This window comes from Carex rostrata, chromosome 33, assembly GCF_964058835.1.
Source record: "Carex rostrata chromosome 33, lpCarRost1.2, whole genome shotgun sequence".
Taxonomy (NCBI): Eukaryota; Viridiplantae; Streptophyta; class Magnoliopsida; order Poales; family Cyperaceae; genus Carex; species Carex rostrata.
In genome coordinates, this window is record NC_135950.1 from 4,328,503 (window position 1) to 4,349,530 (window position 21,028).

The 21,028-nt window shown below is 32.0% G+C and overlaps 1 protein-coding gene across 1 annotated transcript; it reads left to right on the forward strand.

The window, feature by feature from the left end:
* The first annotated feature begins 11,740 nt into the window (after window positions 1-11,740).
* LOC144548253 (putative disease resistance protein At1g59780) lies at window positions 11,741-15,511 on the forward strand. Its single transcript, XM_078296940.1, has 4 exons — window positions 11,741-11,899; window positions 12,119-12,243; window positions 12,739-13,738; window positions 14,186-15,511. Exons 2-4 carry the CDS (start codon window positions 12,192-12,194, stop codon window positions 15,405-15,407), a joined length of 2,274 nt encoding a protein of 757 aa, XP_078153066.1. The 5' UTR covers window positions 11,741-11,899; window positions 12,119-12,191; the 3' UTR covers window positions 15,408-15,511.
* The last annotated feature ends 5,517 nt before the right edge of the window (window positions 15,512-21,028 follow it).

Genomic DNA, 21,028 nt, shown 5'->3' on the forward strand with positions numbered 1-21,028 from the left:
AATTGAAACATTGAAGAATACACGGATTATCTATACTTTAAGTATGCTATGGATACAAATAAATTTAGTTTGATGATGCAGTTAGTATCAATCTATTTATTTTTAATAACATTGCCTTTCTAAATAAGTAGGTAAAAAGCCGAATAATAAGCTAAATTATTCTCATTCAGTTTTGATTCCTGAATACATGCTACATCACACCTTGTGTTCCAAGAATTAATTTTTATTTGTTTCATAATTAAACAATATAAACTACATACAAGAGCAAAATAACAGCCCTTGGCTCAGTCTGAATCGGACTCAATCTCCTCTTCTGTTGAAGGCTTGAAATCAACATGCTCCTCATCAGAATATTCATTCTCATCTATTTTCCTCCAGTGTTTGTTGAACATCAGACGTGTGAAGTCCACCTCCATGTGCTAAGTCAGTACACCGTTCATAGGCCATATTCACTTGAAAAAAGCCCTCTTGAGTTTTAACTGAATATTAATTCCATTTGGATCTTGGGCCACATCTGGGCCCGAGTTTTGATTATGTCTACATTTTGAATACAATAAATAGTTGGTGTTAGTCTACTCAACACCAACTACTTATGTGACTAATGATTTATTAAACTGCATATTACATATACATTTTAATAAATAATATAATACTATAACATGATTAATGACTAATGTTTTGTAACCAACAAATTTATTATGAAAATATTAGATCTAATTTATGAATGAAACATTATATATAGTTGTTTGAGTAAACCTAGGGTGTTCTTAAGTTCACCAAGCTCTTTGGTGACCTCAAGTCTAAAATCCGTCAAATCGGCTTGAAATGACAAATCCGAACCGTTGAAACCCGTCTACCTTACGAGTGATGTGTCTACATGTGAAAATTTTAAACATTCGAATTAATTTAGCATAAAATCAAGCGGTCAAAAACATTCAAAAAATGAATGCATTAAAAATAATTTGTTAACCTTCTAATTTTGACCGATTGATTTTATACTAAATTAATTTGAATGTTTAAATTTTTTGCATGTAGATGCATCACTCGTAAGGTAGGCAAGTTTCAACGGTTTGGATTCGTCATTTGAAGCCGATTTGACGGATTTTAGACTTGAGTTCACCCAGGGACTTGGTGAACTTAAGAACACCCTAGTTCTACTCTAGATGTTTTTCTTTACTAAAATATACATTAGTAATTTATCTTTAATTATCCATATCCGTCTGATATCTGATCTGTCTCCATAGCGTTTAATATTCGATCCATATATGTATCTGAGACTATTCGTATTCGTATCTATATCCAAAAAGTTATAATGAATAAGGCGGATATGGTTTGACCACTATCCAATCCATATCTGACCGTTTACACCCTTAACACACAACACAAGAAGGCTATGCCATAAGTGTCGGATCTCGATAGCTGCATGCATGGCTCAAGGCCTGACTGCATTTTGTCGTACCAAAGTTTTTTTGCGGCCACATTGATGTTACCAATGCTAACCAACTAACACAAACCATAGTGACAAATGAATAGTTTAGGTTTGATTCGGCGGGGTCAAAAATTCATGATTCGGAAAAAATTCAGGTATAGTTCGATCGGGAATGATTTGGTATCACAAGGAAGCAAAACAAAAACAAAAAATGCATTTTTTTTCATTTTATTCAGGAATAATTCGTGATTCGCGAATACAACGTGTAATACGTTTTTTTTTTGCATTTTATTCAGTGTTCGATTTGAAAACATAATTAAAAAAAAACTAATTATATGCGAATTATATATCAATTATTCATGATTTATGTTACTATAACATGAACCAATACCAACTATAGTTTTAACCGCTATATATTGTTTGATACATATTTCCTTTCTTGGAAAAGTTTAAAATTCGGTATAAATTCACGAAGAAATATTTGTTCCGGTACATATTTGCCAAAGGGCTTAAATCTAAAAAAAAAAAAGGAAGCGTCTAATTGTCCACAGCTTTGACTTGTGCGAATACTGTAAAATTATTTCTACATGCTGTATAATTATACAATATATCACATAAAATATATCAGTTAATCACAAAACATCCAGCAACTATTTGAAGTGGTCCCATGATAGTTAGAAAAATATAGCAACTTGCACAACAGGACAAAATAAATGTACTTTCAAACTGTACTTTCGGAAATTACAGTTATAGGAAGTTATTGGCAGTTAGAGTTAGTTATTAGCGTTTGCACTGGGTTGAATCTTGTATACTGTAAAATTGAATCTTGTATACAGTAAAATTTTGAATTGAATCTTGTATACTGTAAAATTGAATCTTCTACACAATAAAATTTACAATTGAATCTTGTATACTGTAAAATTGAATCAGCAGAACTGTAAAATTGAATCTTGTATACAGTAGAATTTTCAATTGAATATTGTTCGGATGAATAAGAAGCCTCTCTATCATTTCTTTCTTTCAGATTTTCACAAGATGAATACTGTAAAATTACAAGATGAATACTGTAAAATTACAAGATAAATACTGTAAAATTAACAAATCAATACTTCATATCGCCTTTCTATCATCTCTTTCCTCCAGATTTCTACAAGATGAATACTGTAAAATGACAAGATGAAATATTGTAAAATGACAAGATGAATAATGTAAAATTAATGGGGCAATACTATAAAATTAACAGATCAATACTCCATATCGCCTCTCTATCATCTCTTTCTTTCAGATTTTCACAAGATGAATACTGTAAAATGATAAGATGAATACTGTAAAATTAACAAGACAATACTGTAAAATTAACAGATTAATACTCCATATCGCCTCTCTATCATCTATTTCCTCCAGATTTTCACAAGATGAATACTGTAAAATGACAAGATGAATACTGTAAAATTAACGGGGCAATATAGTAAAATGAACAGATCAATACTCCATATCGCCTCTCTATCATATCTTTCCTCCATATTTCATTTGAAATGCTAAATCTGTTACTGTATACAACGAAAACAACAAATTCAACATAAATAACTTACTAGATTTGAATTTTGCTGTGCTCTTCAACAAAAATAACTTCTATTCGATTGCGCTCCACGATTGAAGGTTCCATTGCGATCATGTATAAAATAGACTGTAGGAGACGAGGCCGTTCAGATCTGCACGATCGATCTAATTAAACCTGAGCAGAGAAATTTGAATAACACTCTTCCATGGCGATCATGTTCAAACAATGAGATGGAATCAGTAATCTCAAAAACGAAATCATAAATTGAACGAAAAATAAATGACAAAAGAAAAATACAAAAAAAAAATCATATAGATTACGAAGCCAGAACGAAGCCAGAAATGGTCAGTAAATTGAACGAAGCCAAAAAAAAATCATATAGATTACGAAGTCAGTAAATTGAACGAAGCCAGAATGAAGCCAGAACGAAAAATAAGTGACGTACTGAGTCAGAACGAAGCAAGAAATGGTCGAACGAAGCCATTCGAGAAGAAATCGATCTTGCATCCTCCAAGAAGCGAAGGCCGGATTGGTTTGAAACTGTTCACCGACCTTAATTTGCTCATCAGGAACCGGAGCAAAGGAATTGAGATGATGAGCCAGCCCATATCTCGCGTATAAACCTGTGCAATCACCAATCCTTTGAATGAAATTAGCTTCGAACTACGGAAGAGAGCTCGCCAATCGTTTGAATGAAAGAGCAAAGAGGAAGTCAATCGCGAATGGAGAATGGAATGAATCTGGCATCGCGCGAAAGAGGAAGGCAATCACCAAATGCGGAGAAAATCAGATCGGATTTGAAAATATCGGAAATGAAATTCAAAAAAAGGAAGGTTCCGTCATCCGTCGCTGTTTAAATATGCCGTTATAAAGTGGATAGCGGAGAGACGGTTGAAGACAGTTAAATCGGAATGGATAGTGTAGTGGACAGATGGTGGACAAAACTCAGTGGACATAAACTTTTTTTTTTTTTTTTTTTGTAAAAATTGACTCTTGATAAATTTATTATCATTAAAGTGATTTTTGGTTTTGTAACAATATTCTGAAAAGCAAACTAAAAACACCATTCTTGCGGATAAGCAAATAAACTGAGGTGGGAACTACCACATAAAGAATATGGAAATTCCAAATTGTTTATTTTTTTAAATTTTTTTTCAGTTAAATAAAAAATGTTATAATAAATTTTGCATGTGTTCATTTCAAATTGATGTTATACATATGAAATATTGCATGCCGAGTTAGAGAGAAATAAGTTTAGAATGATCTATTATGCAAATATTGCTTCTTTTTTATTTATATATCTCTTCAATTTCATGAATCAAACTAATTATGATCTGTTGTCCATGTGTAAAGAATTAAAAATATTGACAAATAGTCATATTTTTCTTTTTCATTTGTAAATAAAATTTTACCAAAAAAAAAAAAATTTAATAATATATATATATATATATATATATATATATATATATATATATATATATAGAGATGGGCTATGGTGCATTGCAATGCATAGGCCATGGTGTGCATTGGACCATAAATCACTGATTCAAAGTCCAAATGACCGATCCAAACCGTTCATCTTGTTCTCCATATTAATATGTGCTTGGAGACCAAATTTTACATTTTTTGGAATTTTTTTACTATTTATTAAGCCACTTTGAAAATCGCTGATCCAACGGTGGCTTCTGGTTTTACTGTTCCAAACAGTCACCGTTGGATCAGCGATTTTCAAAGTGGCTTAATAAATAGTAAAAAAATTCCAAAAAATGTAAAATTTGGTCTCCAAGCACATATTAATATGGAGAACAAGATGAACGGTTTGGATCGGTCATTTGGACTTTGAATCGGTGATTTATGGTCCAATGCACACCATGGTCTATGCATTGCAATGCACCATAGCCCATCTCTATATATATATATATATATATATATATATTTAATAATTTATTTAATAAGAGATCAGAAAAAATCAATAAAAACTTTAACAAGAAAATAAAAACTTTAGAAGAATATAAATATATTGTAACATTAGTATATTGACATTCTTATTTAAATAAAATATAAAACAAATTAAACACAAATTACATGAAACTTAGCACAAGCTACATGAGGTAAACAAAAACTAAATTAGATAAGATATGCTAAAAAATACTTATTTACGGTAAAATTTTGGCCTAAAATTATTAGTGATAATTTTGAAAAAACCCAATTTTGTGAAAAATTATTATTTGATTTTTCTTGTAATTCAGAATTGTATTAGTCTTAGTCAGAAGACTAGGATTCCATATCTGATTTTTATTTTGGGTTAGGTTTTCCATCACAGAATTAATGAATACAGATTAATGGAAATTTCATCCCATCCAAAAGTTGTATTAAACCCAATTTCGAACTTTTTGCTTTAAGTTAGGTTTTCCATCCCGTGCTTTTGATTTTTTTTTACTTTTCTTAAAAATTTTTGCTCTGTTTTTTCAACTGGTACATATGGAGTAGGATTAGCAGTATGTCCAGATATCCTTTGCACCACCTAATTGAAGGAGTCTCTATCGATACTTCTAATCCAGTGCCTCTGTACTAGTTGAAAAAAAAAAGGTCAAGAAGTGTAGAAAATCAAAAGCAAAGGCATTCTTTGTCTTGATTGAGTCGAAAAAGGCGAAGAAGTCAAAAACAGATTTCATCTGAGTTCAAACAGCTGGATTGGTTTCCGAAAGAGTGGAGTGTCAAAAAGCAAATCAGAGAATGTGGCAAAATTGCTGGCTCGAAATACAAAGTTTAATTCGGTTAATTCGTTAATTATTAGTATATGGGGATCTATCTATTAGTGATCTCTATTTTTTAATGTAGATTTTGCAAGGACTTAAGTGATGATGTGGTTCTGTTTATAATATGGCAAAATTTCATTATGTCGGTTATTTTATTTTTTATTAGAAAATTTGATATCATTTATTTGTTATTCTTTCAAATTGAATATCCCATCAGATTTGTGGTTTGTACAAAGGATATCTTATGATAGTTCCATATTGTCTGTGAACCTCCCTCCTTTTACACAATTTGTCTGCACCGAACAAGGGTTTCACATATATCATGTGCGAACTTCCTATTTCTAAAAATTGGCAATTTCAGAATTTTTTTTTGAAAAAAATGCCATTGCTGACATCTCAGTATTATATTGAGATAGGTAACAGCAAAAATTCAGATCACAAGTAGAGGTGCGCCGTGACCTTGGGTTGTTCGACGATCCTACTAAAGCAACTGAGAAAATTAAGAATTCCCCTAAAGCAAAAGTGAGTTATAGAACTTATTAAGTATATGGTTGTTGCAAGATGTGTCTTGGTATACATATTTCTTTGAAATTTTCATTTAAATATATATTTTTTGATAATCTACATTTGATCAGAATAGTGGTTCGAGCAACAAAAAAGAGAGAAATAATCAGAAGATTGACAAAATAACAGTCGCCAGTGGCGAAGAAAATAAGGAAAGCAAACTAGAAGATGTTAAGTGTTAACATAAGTAGGGAGCAAAGGGAAAAAATAACGAGAAGAGGTATGAGATGAAGGAAGACGGTTGAGGGATTGTTTTTTTTTTTTTTTTTGGTAAACAACAAACGAAATTGAGAAAGAAATCATGCATGTTTGTCGATTATTTTTTGTTTATTACATTGTTACTAGTACTCCTTGTTATAAACTTTTCGTGACACCATCCCTGTATTAGAATAGCATTGGTTACCCTGTGGAATTTTTATTCAAATTTAATTATAATCTTATTTAGGCATAATTTATTGAATTTGTGGTCAGGTTAGCTGAAATATTAATGTTTGTTGTTTGACTATCTAGTCAAATTTAATTATAATCTTATTTAGGCATAATTTATTTTATTTCTTGTGTTTGCAAGTTACTTGGGTCAATATTAGTGGATTAGAATTGCACAAGTTGGGCTATTAATTATTGAGTGATGCTTCTGTGCATACAAGGACCTATTTGTAAAATGAACATATTTTTATTTTCAAAGTTCAAACAGTCGATCTGAACCGTTCAACTTGTTCTCCATATTAATATGTGCTTGGAGACCAAATTTTACATTTTTCTGAAATTTTTTACTATTTATTAAGATGAGTACAAAAAATATCAAATTCAGACCATTGAATTTTGTACCCATCTTAATAAATAGTAAAAAAATTCAGAAAAATGTAAAATTTGGTCTCCAAGCACATATTAATATGGAGAACAAGTTGAACGGTTCAGATCGACTGTTTGAACTTTGAAAATAAAAATATGTTCATTTTACAAATAGGTCCTTGTATGCACAGAAGCATTTGCCTTAATTATTTTGTATATTTAGTAATAAAAAAATTATTTTCTTCTTGAAAGGGAATGAATCGAGTTAATTAAATTGGTGATTTATTATGTAATGACTATACCAAAAATTAATTTGTATCTGGCAATAATATATCTCATGTTAGTAAATGGATGTGCTAGTCAAAAGTCATTGTGTGGGGCATGCAGTTGCTTAATTTATTTGTAGCAGTATATTATTCATGATTGCACAATAAAATGCTATATGCATGTGAAGCTATTATAGTTTAGTAAGTCTGTTGCTGCCATTTATACTGCTTATATATTCTTTCAATCTCATTTGATTTTTTTTTTTACCCGATCAGGATTTTGGAAATCCTGCAATATTTATAGTGCGCAAGTGTGATTCTTGCTGTGCAATGAAAAGGTAAAAAAAATTGTTTAAGGAATTTCATAAGACTTGATGACAGCCAAAATTTTGTTATATCTATATTATTCTCATATTTGATTTTGAGGGACTTGCATGAAAAAATTTGCTGGATGTTGATCTGGGCTGAAAATTAAAAATTGGAAATGGATATTGATTTGGACATGGGCCTTTGGGTTTGTGAATAAAATGGACGATTGATCTATTATGGGCTTTCCTGCTCTTGAATGATTGAAAAGAAAAGGTAATAGAAAAATTGAATTGGCAAAAGAAAAGAAGAAAAAGGCCTGTTGCCAAGGACTTGAGTTTTGGAATAATGGGCCAGATTTATTGGAGAATTTCATTAAGGCTGAAATAATACTTTTGAATGATTAAGGAAGTTCATTAGAGGATGCATGGAGATTTATTCATATCATCATATGATGTGTTTATTTTCAGACCCATATAGTACTAATTTCACATCAAAAAGATTCAAGAAGATATATATATAACCTAATTTTATAGGTCGTTTATTTTGACCAAGGCTTTGTCTTCCTTTTGATATATATTTTTTTTCTATACTATAAAGGTGTTTGGTCACTAATCTAAATTTTGTAGGATCCGTCAAAAGTGCAAACTCCGTACTATATATATATATGGATCAATTAATCTCTGTTCAAAATATTAATTATAATTAATTATAATTAATCATGCTAAGTGACGGATGCATGCTAAGGGACCCACAGCCACAGTTCAAAATGCATTGCATTAATTAATTACTAATGAATAGATTATTTGCAATCACTAAAAGTACATAAGTATTCTATGTACCATTAAATAATTTCAAGATTGAAACAAATAACATGGTTAAATTATTCGGTTCAAAACATTAATTTATTCTCACAATTTAAAAAAAATAAAATTTAAAATTGAAATCAAATATTACATAACGATGACTTCTTGTATATTTCATTGTACAAGCATCATGTGAAAAAATTTCTATAAGGGATTTAATTTTGTGATATACTTAGTCTAGGCATGAAGAATAGAACCATATAAATGACAATAAAATATTGTGATATACTTAGCCTGAGCATGAAGAATGGAACCATTTAAATGACAATAAAATTTTGTCTGTCCTTTAATTTGGGCAACCTAATTAACATGGATCCTTTTGTACTGTTTAAGTTTAGATATGAACTCCATGCATTTGATAACTTTTAGCCTTAATTACTGTCAGACTTGTCTAATTCTATCACAGTTGAAATTGCCTTAATATATTTCATCAAGATCAAAACTTCCTCCTTATAATTATATTTTATATTATAAAATGAGTAATTTGATGGTAGAATATATGACTAATTTGAACGAAATATTGACTGAAATAAATTATGGTTGTACATCAATCTCATTTCATTAAAGAAAAAGAAAAAGAAAAAGAAAAAGAAAAGACAAATCAAAAAGAAAAAGAAAAAGAAAAGACAAAGAAAAAGAAAATTAAGACAAATCAAAGCCGTACCAGCTAGCCAAAAAAAATCAAAACTTTATTTCTTGAATGGAGTACAGGCTTAGCAAGAAAATCAAAACTTTATTGCCGAAAACTTCTTTTTTTTGGGAGATTGATTCTTAAGCCTCTTTGAGAAGTAATTAACAAGTGGGACCCATTTAACATAATACATCTTATACACTATATATTTATTGGTTTTTACAATATACATAGGTTAAATATACAGCAGAGTTCTTGATGACCAACAATTAGAAGAAAAAGTTGATGGAGAGAGATCTTGATTGTGAAAATGATATTGCATATGGTATGTACTATGTATGCTACATTAGTATAGTTGATAAGTGATATTATAGTATAAATATGAAGACAGAATAAGGTTTGAAAATGCCATCTTTTGACTGGAGATGCATCCAGAAGGGGAATTAGATAAAGTGTGGCAGTTATTTGTTAAAGAAAAGGGGATGGAATCTGTTCTACAAATGAAAGATGCCTTCTTGGGAGATGGGATGGGAATGCTTAATTAAAAGCAAGGTATAAGAATAAGAATAAGGGGATGGAGGAATAAGAATATAATTCGCTTTTGTCTCCTGTGTCAAGTTTGGTACTTATTCAAACTTTCAGAAAAGGAAAGGAGACGAAATAACCATAGCTTAGGCTTGGCATTATGGTATCTATGTGACCCCGCTGCTAGAACAACTTTATTATTTCTTTTTTTTTCCTTTTCAAAATATTACATCACTGCACCATCAGTCGAATCACAGCCGTTGATCAAAATCATGCAATGAACATCATAACAATTTAATTATAGCTCATGTGTCGTGATCTGCTGCACCACATGCATGGTACAGTAAAGCAAGGAGCAGAAGTGCTTGGCATTTTAATGTAGTCATGATTTCTGTGACGATGAAATCAAATGTTTAACATGCATGCAGCATCTCTCTTTTTTACTAGCAACTGTTAAATCTGTATTATTTGTTCAGAATCAGTAGGTAATTACCACAGCCTATTAGGGTACCTATGTAAGCACCAATTTGATTTAATAAAACCTTTGTTTGGATATCAAGGTTAGGCTAGCATATACCCTAAGAAAAATCCTTAGGCGCATATCTTAATTAAAAATAGGAACCCTAATTACATACCGTGTGAGTCACATGAAATGGTTCCATACCGTGTCACAACGAAAATATATAGCTTTCTCTCTCTCCCTCTCTCACTAACGAGTGTCACATGAAATGATTCCATACAGTGTAGCTTTCCCCTTTCTCTCTCCAACGCAAGCTTCACATGCAATGATCCCTTATACTCCATTGACAAAAGAGGTTATTGATCAAAAAAAAAAACAAAACAAAAGAGGTTCTATGTTCTTTATATTATTTGCATTGGTGATTCACAATTTCGAATAAAAAATATTTTCATTGTACCATTTCATTTAACCCATTACAATATATAAAAATTAATAAAAATATATACGGAATTTAAATAAAACTATTATTACTTGCAAAATAACAGTTAAAATTTAATCACATAATATTTAATCATATATCTTATGTGATTATATTTTAACTGTTATTTTGTAAGTTGTAGTCCAAATATTGAAGAAAATATAACAACAATTAAAAACAAATAAGTTGTATTGGTAATTAGTTTGTGATGATCACACCAAAAACTAATTCAATGATTATTAAAATAAAATGTATCCATAATATTGGTTGGTTGTGTATTGAACTCAATAAAAAACCATTGATTATCCATCAAGTAACTAACAATTTTTATGCTAATTAATTTTAGTGTATTGCAAAATATTAGTAATATGGATTTATTTTATTTTAAGGACTGTATTCTTAACATCAAGTCCATTATATAAGTGGATTTTAAAGAATCTTATAATCTGTACGCACTAGTAACAAGTTCTGCCGGAGTATCATAACATATAGTGTCGCACATCTAGAACAGCCATGCACGAACCATAAATGCCAACTGCCAACTGATCATTTGCATTTAATTCATTAATTATTCAAACTGCTTTAGATAATTACCCCAATTATAATTACTCTTCAAATAATAATTTTTATTTAAAATATATGAATTCGAAATCAAACTCTAAGTCCTCAAAAGAAAAATGCATGACTTGTGAGACTGAAAGAATATATCTATATAATGTAATGCCAATAATGTAATGGAAAAGAGAAAAGTAAAAATGCTTCATTATTTTTGCATTAATTTGAAAACAGTAAGAAACAGAAAAATTTAGTGCATTATAATAAAAAAACAACACATTATAGTAATTCATCATGTTAGATCATTATAACAAAAAAAGGTAAGTGTAAAATACTCTGAAAAATATACAGTTCCACTAAAAAGCGACCTTCTCTTACAATAATTTTGTGAAAAGTCTGCGTGTGATAGCATCTGTTAGAACTCAAATTGGAGGATAGGATTGGAGTTCTGAACAAGAATTGCAATTTAATTACCAAAAAACACATACTTTTGCTCGGCTTTTACCTGTGTCATAAATTCATTATAAATGATCCCTCCCTCTCTGTCCCTCTGCAATCAACCACCACTTCCTCTTTCAAAGCCCCCTTATCAATCTACACATACTTCCTCCCCCTTTCCTCACTAACCCTTTCCTTCCTCTCTCTTCTCCTGCCGAGTTACGCAGATCAAACCTCCTGTCCTGAACCTTAAACAGCAACAATCCCGGGTGAGTGTGTTCTCTCTCCTTTCTCTTGGTTTCACTTCTATCTCTCTCACTGTTTTCCTGCCCATGTGTCCTGTTCCGACCAGGGGCTAAGGTTTAGAGGTTTAAGTTTCAAAAGTCTTCAAGTTGGTAACATTTAATAAAATTTATCAACTCCATATATAATGCCTGATTTCAGTATTGCATTTATATTATCTTTTAAATATTTCTTTTCTATTACAGTTATTTGGTGAAGCTTTCGGTTGCATTGATTGTGAGGGAGGGAGCGAAAGAAGGATTAAATTGTTTTGATTTAATGACAGAGATAGAGGAAGCAAGTGTTGGCAGAACTGTAGATCGCAATTCTTGTAAACACAAACTTATTTCTGAAAATTCTAATTATTTCTGTTAAATATTTCTTTACTAATACATTACCTGAATACTAATTTATATCAAAAACATCTAATTAAAATTAGACAGTCATTACTACCTATAATTAATTTTTTCTTCTTCTAAATTTACCAACTATTACCAGAAGTAGCCCTGCTGACAAGATACTTCATGATACATATTATACTATTTTGCATTGGTGATCCAGAAATCCTTTCCATTATACTGATTTCTGTAGTACCTCCTCAACTATTATAATTTTTTTTTTAAATAAGACATTGAATTTGAAAATCACCAATGCAGACACTTTCTATTCATACCATAGCTGAATAAGGTTTGGAGTTGCAAGTTTCATCAGTTATTAGTTAAGTTGGTAGCATTTGATAAGTTCTAGCAACTCCATAATTAATGTCAGATTTCAGTCATGCACCAATTATAGTACTTAATTTTATAATGTTTCTTTTGTATTGCAGTTGAATTGGATCTGAGAGGGAGCGTCGGATTAAATCAGATAGCAAATCGATATTTTCAAACTGAGATGGGTGCCTTACCTTTCATAAAAGGAATTCTATCTCAACCTTCTCTCAAAGTTCTTTTATCAGACAATGTCCCTGATAAAGAGGATTTTGAGCGTTTGCAATCACGTGAAATTGTGTCTATCCTAATGAAAATTAAATTTGACCTCATGGAGGACACTGAGGATAAAAAGGTGGATCTAATTAAGCGTATGCAACTAGAAGCCTGTCAAATTGGACGGGCTTCCAGAAAGAACATCCCCAGTTTAGGGATACATAATTTTGAGATATATTGGAAGAAAAGAATATATTATAATATTAATGATATTGTTTCATGCAATTATTTAAAGCAAACAGATCAAGCAGAAGCTGAGTTGGAGCACACTAACATAGATGTGCTGATATCTGCTCTCCACGACATAGATGTGCTGATCTCTCCTCACATAGCAGATAGTTCAAACATTTTCACAAATGAGGAGAAGAACCGAGCATTGTTCCTCATAACAGCGTTTCCAACACTTCGAAAGCTCAAGAAACCTTCTGAAATTCTCCAGTTCTTACTAGAGTTAACCAAAGAACTGGACAATCTCCCTCAACTGATTGGCAAGGCATGTGCAGGAATGCCTCTGGCTCTTGTCCTTATAGGGGGTCTCCTTTCATATAAACCAATGGAGTACAAGACATGGAACAAGGTGAAAGATGATCTCTTTCCCGAGATTAAAGAGATTGATAATGTTGCAACTAACAATGATTTGTTGCACGTTATTAACTACTGCTATAATGATTTACCTACCATTATCAAATCGTGCTTTCTTTATTTAGCATGTTACCCAATAGATTATGAGATTCCTGCAAGGTCTCTAACTGAGATATGGGTTGCTGAAGGATTTGTTACACCAAAGGAAGGACAGACGGCAGAGGAGACCGCAGATAACTACCTGGAGGAACTTGTCCAAAGGTAATCTCAAAATTTCGAGAAATTGACATTCCGTCTTATGATTTACAAGTGATTGTTTGATTTATGGTTTTTCCCTTTCGTCCATAAAAGATTAGAATAGTTATAGGAAACATTTGCTAAAAATTAGGTAATCAATGAAACTGAATAGTGTCTGTTTTATTACCAAAGAATTGATAGCTTTCTCGATGATGGATAAAAACACATTTTTTTTACTATTTAAGTAAACTGAGAATTAAGGTGACTCTACTACTTCAAGAAAGAAGACTAATTAATGATTGAGCGACATATAACCCTTCCCCAAGAAAAAACAATTTTATATATATTAATTTCTGAAAATTGATTCTTTATTTTGTTATAGATTATAAGGTCCTCATGTCCATGTAGAAATTTTGTTTCTTTTATAAATAATGGAGGAGATGTTAATTTTTTTTTTATTTTTGCTTGCAGGTCGTTGGTTTGTGTTTCCAAGAGATCAATCTTAGGCACGATCAAATGTTGCCGAGTAGGTCGATCTATTCATAAATACGCCATCGAACAATCCTACAAAGAGAAGTTTCTGGCTGCCAACAAAGATCTGAAAGAAATAAAATCCATGCGCCGTGTAGCAATCAACCAAGATAACAAGAAAAAAAATCCAATCCTAGTACTGGATAGGGGGGTAGTTTCCTTTCTGGCTTTTGATATTAAAAAAAATAATGTCAAAATGTCTGATATGCTGTGGGTGTTGGAATTGAGGAATTCCGCAATGCCAAAAGCACCTTTAATAAGCATGTCTTACCTGCGATATCTAGGTTTGAGAGGTAGTAAAATAACTGAGCTTCCTCCAACTATAATGCTCATGAAATTTCTCCAAACTTTGGATGTTAGAGAAACAATCATAAAAACCCTACCTGAATCTCTATGGACCATCTCAACACTTCTCCATGTATATGCCAGTCCTAGTCCCGAAATTAAAGGACCACCCTCCACAACAACTATATCTAACCTACAGATACTGAAAACAGTTGCAATTCCAGAGTCATGGCAAAAAAACTTTCCATGGGGCCTGGTCAACCTTAGAAAGTTAGCAATTTCAAACATGGATAATCCAGAGTCGAAAGCAATTTCAAATAGGGGCAATCCAGAGTTGAAACTGAATCCATACTGGAAATCTATTTCTAACCTGATGAGTCACATGGTTAATCTCCTCTCGATGGCAATTACAGGTGACATTGTACCATCAGAGTTAGTTGATTTGAGGGCCTTTCCGAATCTTGAGACGGTGAGGATAATAAAATTGGTTGGAGAGTGGAATTGCAGGAAACTAATAATAGATAATGTTAAATTTCCAACGAATCTCACAAAGCTCACCCTAACCAAATCTTGTTTGGTGGAAGACCCCATGCCAAGGCTAGAGAGACTAGGGGCCCTGAAATATCTGAGCTTACAAGATGGGGCTTACACAGGGAATAAAATGGTTTGCTCTGCAAATGGATTTCCACAGTTACAGTCCTTAGAACTGAAGAAATTGCAGAACTTGAAGAATTTGGAGGTGAAACCGAACATGGAGAATCTGGAGGTGAAACGGAAGACTATGCCACAGCTTGTTACACTGGATGTTGTTGAATGCCTGAACCTTAAGAAGCCTCTTAATCTAGAGCATGTTATTATTAAAGGAATAGACAATTGAAATGCTGCTTTTCAATCTCTTGCTTTGATTTAGTTCTTTTTTCTTTGTACATGTAATTAAGTTTCTTGTTCTTTATGTTCTTGTTTGAATGTATGTTGTGCTCATCACTGTATCATTGTGTTTAGTTATCATGTGTGTTGGGATGACATTGAGTACAGTACATGGTTTTATGATCTTCTGATCACTCCTTGTTTCTTTCTCTTTCCTCTCTCTCTCTCTCTCTTTGAAGGAAACCCGTGGAGCCATAGCCACGGAAACATGTTTTGAATATTGCTCTTTGCACAAATGCACGTCTCATATCCATCTCTGCCCCGGAAGAATGTATATTACTTTCTTGGCCCACAAAACAAGCAAAATAATTGAGGCTTTCATACACGGTTCTATGTTTTTGCAAAAAAAATTGGCATTGTTTTTCGAGAAACGTAAAGGGTTCTACAGCCGTGTACATTTTACGGACACTTTCATACACGACGCCAGTGGAGACAGTTATTAAACCATGTACAACCCAATTTTTAACTGTTTAATCAACATTTCTGTAGTAGTGATTGTTGGTGCGCTGATGTGTCTACACAATAGAAAGACTAGAACAATTCAGATATGACAGATCTCATAAAATGGAGAAATAAAAGGATGTGCACTCGATTCACAAGAGGAGACTTATCGGAAAGGGTTACCACAAGGGTGCGCTCCACTTTAGAAAATTTTGAGTCATTAACGCAAAATAAGATATCCATATATAATAATATGATAAGATATATATCCTGAGCCAACAAGAGCGTTAAGAAACAAAGAAATTAATATCTCCTCTCTCTCTCTTTCTAACACGTGAATCACAGGGTGGGAAAGGATATACCCCTTGCGAAAACATTAAGATCGCTGGCTATAATACATTCACCTCGAAATCAGTCTTTGGATAAATTTAAAGAGAGAGTAACATGCGTATATCACCCGACATATAAAGATAAATTATATATTCTACTTTCGAGGGGAACATGTATCACTTTAGAAAGAACTATGATCAGTCTTTCATTAGATAAATTTAAAGAGAGACTAACATGCGTAAATCACCGACATATAAAGATAAATTATATGTTCTACTTTCGAGGGGAACATGCATAATGACTTTAGAAAGTAACATGATCAGTCTTTGGATAAATTAAATTTAAAGAGAGAGTAATTAACATGGTTATATCACGGACATATAAAGATAAATTATATATTCTACTTTGGAAGGGAACATGCATCACTTTATACATCACTTTAGAAAGTAACATGGGGCGGCACGTCTCCCCACATCTAATTATAATTATGATCTTAAATCTAATTTATACATCAATTATCTGTTTAGATAGAATTAAATTTTGTAACCGTAATACATTTATTTGCTACCCGAATCTCCAACAATATATATTGTAATATTTTTCATGAGATATCACTTTCGGAAATTTATCTCTTAAATTTACCATGGCCTTCACAATTCTTTCTCCTAAATCTACCAATTAAAACACAAGAAAATTCCTCAAAAATTCTAATTTCTATCACCGATTAATTAAATAATAATGTTATTATTTACGACATGTTAAATTCTTCAAGCCGGACTTTTTAGTTTAGAAGTAATGCATTTTCTTTTGAGCATTATGTTTTGCGTAATTATCCAAAGAAAAAATTGATTATTTGCCACTCCAAAACTTTCAAATTGTAAAAATATCATTTCTAAATTTAAAATTGTAAAAATGCCACTCCAAACTTCATTAATTTGTAATTTTGCCAATCCAAATAATTAATGACTAAAACTAGGGCTGTATAAAAAGCTCGCGACTCGTGAGTTACTCAAACTCAGCTCGGTAACGAACTCGCTAACAACTCGTTCGTTTAAAATTCGAGTTATTCTGACTCGAGTTGAGTAACTCGTGAGTTAAACGAGTTGAGTTTGAGTTGGACTGAACTCGCTCGTTACAACTCGTGACTCGTTTGATTGATGATTTTCTTCATAATTTTTGACCTATTTTATTTTCCCAACTAGATGTGACTGACTCAAGTTGACCCAATTCATTTCATTTAATCATTTTGTTGTGAATTGTTTGTTAATTCAATATTTACTTCTCATATTATTACATAACAATAATCATAAGTTCAAATGTTCAACATTTCAACACCTTAAACGAGTTGACTCACGAGTCACGAGCCAACTCGAGTTACTCGCGAGTTGAATTCGAGTCAGCGAGCCAGCTCGGCTCAATAATCTCAACTCGAGTCAACTCGACTCACTATCTTCCGAGTTGTCCATAACTCGAGCTAACTCGGCTCGTTAGCAGCCCTAACTAAAACAGTTGCAGTTCCAGAGTCATGGCGAGAAAACTTTCCGCGGGGCCTAATCAACCTTAGAAAGTTAGCAATTTCAAACATGGACAATCCAGAGTCGAAACCGAATCCATACTAGAAATCTATTTCTAACCTGATGATTCAGATGGTTAATCTCATCTCAATGTCAATCACAGGCAATACTGTACCATCAGAGTTAGTTGATTTGAGGGCCTTTCCGAAACTTGAGACGGCGAGGACAAGAAAATTGGTTGGAGAATGGAATTGCGGGAAACTAATCTTTAAAAATGTTAAATTTCCAACGAATCTTACAAAGCTGGCCCTAACCAAATCTGGATTGGTGGTGGACCCCATGCCGAGGCTAGAGAAACTAGAGGCCCTGAAATATCTAAGCTTACAAGATGGAGCATACCTGGGTAAGAAAATAGTTTGCTCTGAAAATGGATTTCGACAGTTGCAGTTCTTACAATTTTTCAAATTGAAGAACTTGCAAACTTGGGAGATGAAACCGATAGCTATGTCACAGCTTACCACATTGCATGTTGTTAACTGCTGTAAACTCGAGAACCTTCCCGATCTAAAGCATGTTATTGAATTAGTTAACTACTGCAAACTCGAGAACCATAAATGTAATGCTGTTTCGGTGTCTTGATTTGATTCAATTCTTTTTCTCTTTGACTTTTGCATGTATCCCATGTTCTTTACGCTCAAGTTTTAATGTATGTTGTGCTCTCTGCATTGTTGTGTTAATTATAATGTATGTTGGGATTACATTGAGTAAATTAAATATTTTTAGTTGATTTGGTGTTTCCAATAAATCAAATGGTATATTTCCTCTTTTTAGTGTTCTTTTTATTATGCATGTGTTTTGATTCTATATTAGACACGATTTCCTCAAAAATTATAATTTCTATATATCACCGATTCAACTTTGCACCTTTACTCTTGTCAAATTCCGTGCCCTAAAAATGTCATATCTACATATTATACCGTTTCCATAAAGCTTTAATTTATCCTAAATGTTTCAAGACAAGTCTAACTCATCAGCCAGAAAAATTCAGCTTGTTTGCTGTCCAAAAATATATGGAGACCGTTGTTGTTGGTGGTGAGATCATGGTTCTTTGTGTGCTGATGTCATGTGTATAACTCAATAGGACATGTGGATTGTAAGTGGTGAGATCATTGTTCTTTGTGTGCTGATGTGTATATATAACTGATCAATAGGACATGTCGATTGTAAGTGGATGCCTACCTTGCGGGTGATGATGCATGTACTGGATTGTTTTATTTAATACATACAACTTGGAAGCCACTGTCAAGCCTTTTTTTTTTTTTTTTTTTGAAAATAAAAAACATGGAGAAGGGACATACCATCTAAAAGCGTTATGCTTGATACATTTCTGGATTAATTTTAATATTTTTCTAAATACGGACATTTTATTTCGACAATGCATAGTAATCATGTTAGCTTCAATGCATAGTAAGCATGTTAAATACGGACATTTTATTTTGACAATTATCAAATATGACTAATCTATGCTCCTAAAATATGAAGAACATTTTATTTCGACAATTATCAAATAATTTGTTATCATTATCAACACATTTTTGTTATCAATATAATTTAAATTTAATATTTTCTTTGCACAAATAATAGTTATTTTATTATTTTCTTTGTTATCAATATTATTTTATTCATATTTGATAATTGTCAAAATAAAATGTCCGTATTTAACATGCTTACTATGCATTGAAGCTAACATGATTACTATGTATTGGAGCTTCAAATCGATTCCTTCTACCATTGGACGTGTAAATTAATACAGAATAAAATAATATTAAATAAAGATACTGAACTCTCCGAGAAGCTAACATAATTGCTATGCATGGTGGGGAACAGCTAACGGTCCGTATTATATTGTGCTTCACACATGCGGACGTGACATTTCTTGATGAAGTAAAGTCACTTGGAAGTAAAATGTCTGTATTTAGAAGTAGCTCTGATCTTATTGTTCTTTACTTAGAAGTGAAGTCACTTAAAAGTAGCTCTTATTGTTCTTTACTTATTTCAAAAGTCACATAGAAGTAGCAGTTAGCAGGCTTAACGTGGGAAAACAAAACCAAAATGACACACTTGCAGCGCACGTTAATTAATTAACTAGCTAGCTTCTATCCAAATAAACATATCAATTGGTTTAATCGAAAATTTTAAATTTTAAAAAAATTATGTGAGATGCAATTGAAAGCTTGGGTCTTGTGCATCTCCGGACTATCGATTATCTTAACATTTGTGCGGTTTAATTTTAAAAAACTCTTACAATTTTTTGATTTGTTTTTCTCTTGTAAATTAGATTCTTTTTCTTTTTTTTAGGATTTTGTTGCGAAGTCGGTTAGTGGTTACTGAATCTAGGGCAGTAATCACTTAATACACTCTGTTGATCAACACCCTGATCTATACTGCCCGAAATATTCATGCTCTTGTCAATTGATTATAAAGTAGAACATTAGAGTTATAAATATTATTAGCTCTGATTATATCCTATCAAGATTTTTGATATTGTTGTCGGAGATAGTTTAAAAATTCTAACAATTTCTTACATAGTCATTAAGATGTATAAATTTAGTAATTGAATCTAGGTCCATTATTTAGGATTCATTTTATGTTATTTACTCCAATCATACAAATCTAAAAAAAAATCCAATTTACTTATTTTCTTTTACTTATCGAAATTTCATTAAAATAAAAAATAAAAAAATATTCAACTATATTTTATTTTCAGTACTTTAATTTCTGTTTTATGAGTAGATATTAATTAAATCTCATTTTTGTAGGGTTAAACTGTCATAATCCACTAGATCTTGTACGTAGAGGTGCTACTTTTACCCGATTACCTAGATCCTATCCGGAACTGAACCGGACCCAACCCGAAACCAACCCGGATCCAATTAATTTGGATAGGGTATGGTTTAAAAAATATAACCGGTTAAATTATAGGTATGGTTATAAAATAAATAATTTAATATCCGACCTGGATCCGAATCAGAACCGATACTATAATGGGTAGGATGTGGATTTCATTTAATTATCCGACCCGATACCAATATAAATACCCGATAAAATATATATTAATAACTATTAATATATAAAATACAACTTTGCATATTAATTTTTACATAAGCCGTGGTGAGCCCAACACTTTTTTGAATGTGAGAAAATAAAATGCAGTCACATATTTCGCTATGTTTATACACACAGATGAATACAAAATAGTAATTGGGATAATGTACTTGTAAATGTT

Coding starts and splice junctions, on each gene's coding strand:
- LOC144548253 (XM_078296940.1), top strand. CDS start 12,192: ATGACAGAGATAGAGGAAGCAAGTGTTGGCAGAACTGTAGATCGCAAT. Junction 12,244..12,738: donor AACTGTAGATCGCAATTCTT/GTAAACACAAAC, acceptor TTTGTATTGCAG/TTGAATTGGATCTGAGAGGG. Junction 13,739..14,185: donor CTGGAGGAACTTGTCCAAAG/GTAATCTCAAAA, acceptor TTTTGCTTGCAG/GTCGTTGGTTTGTGTTTCCA.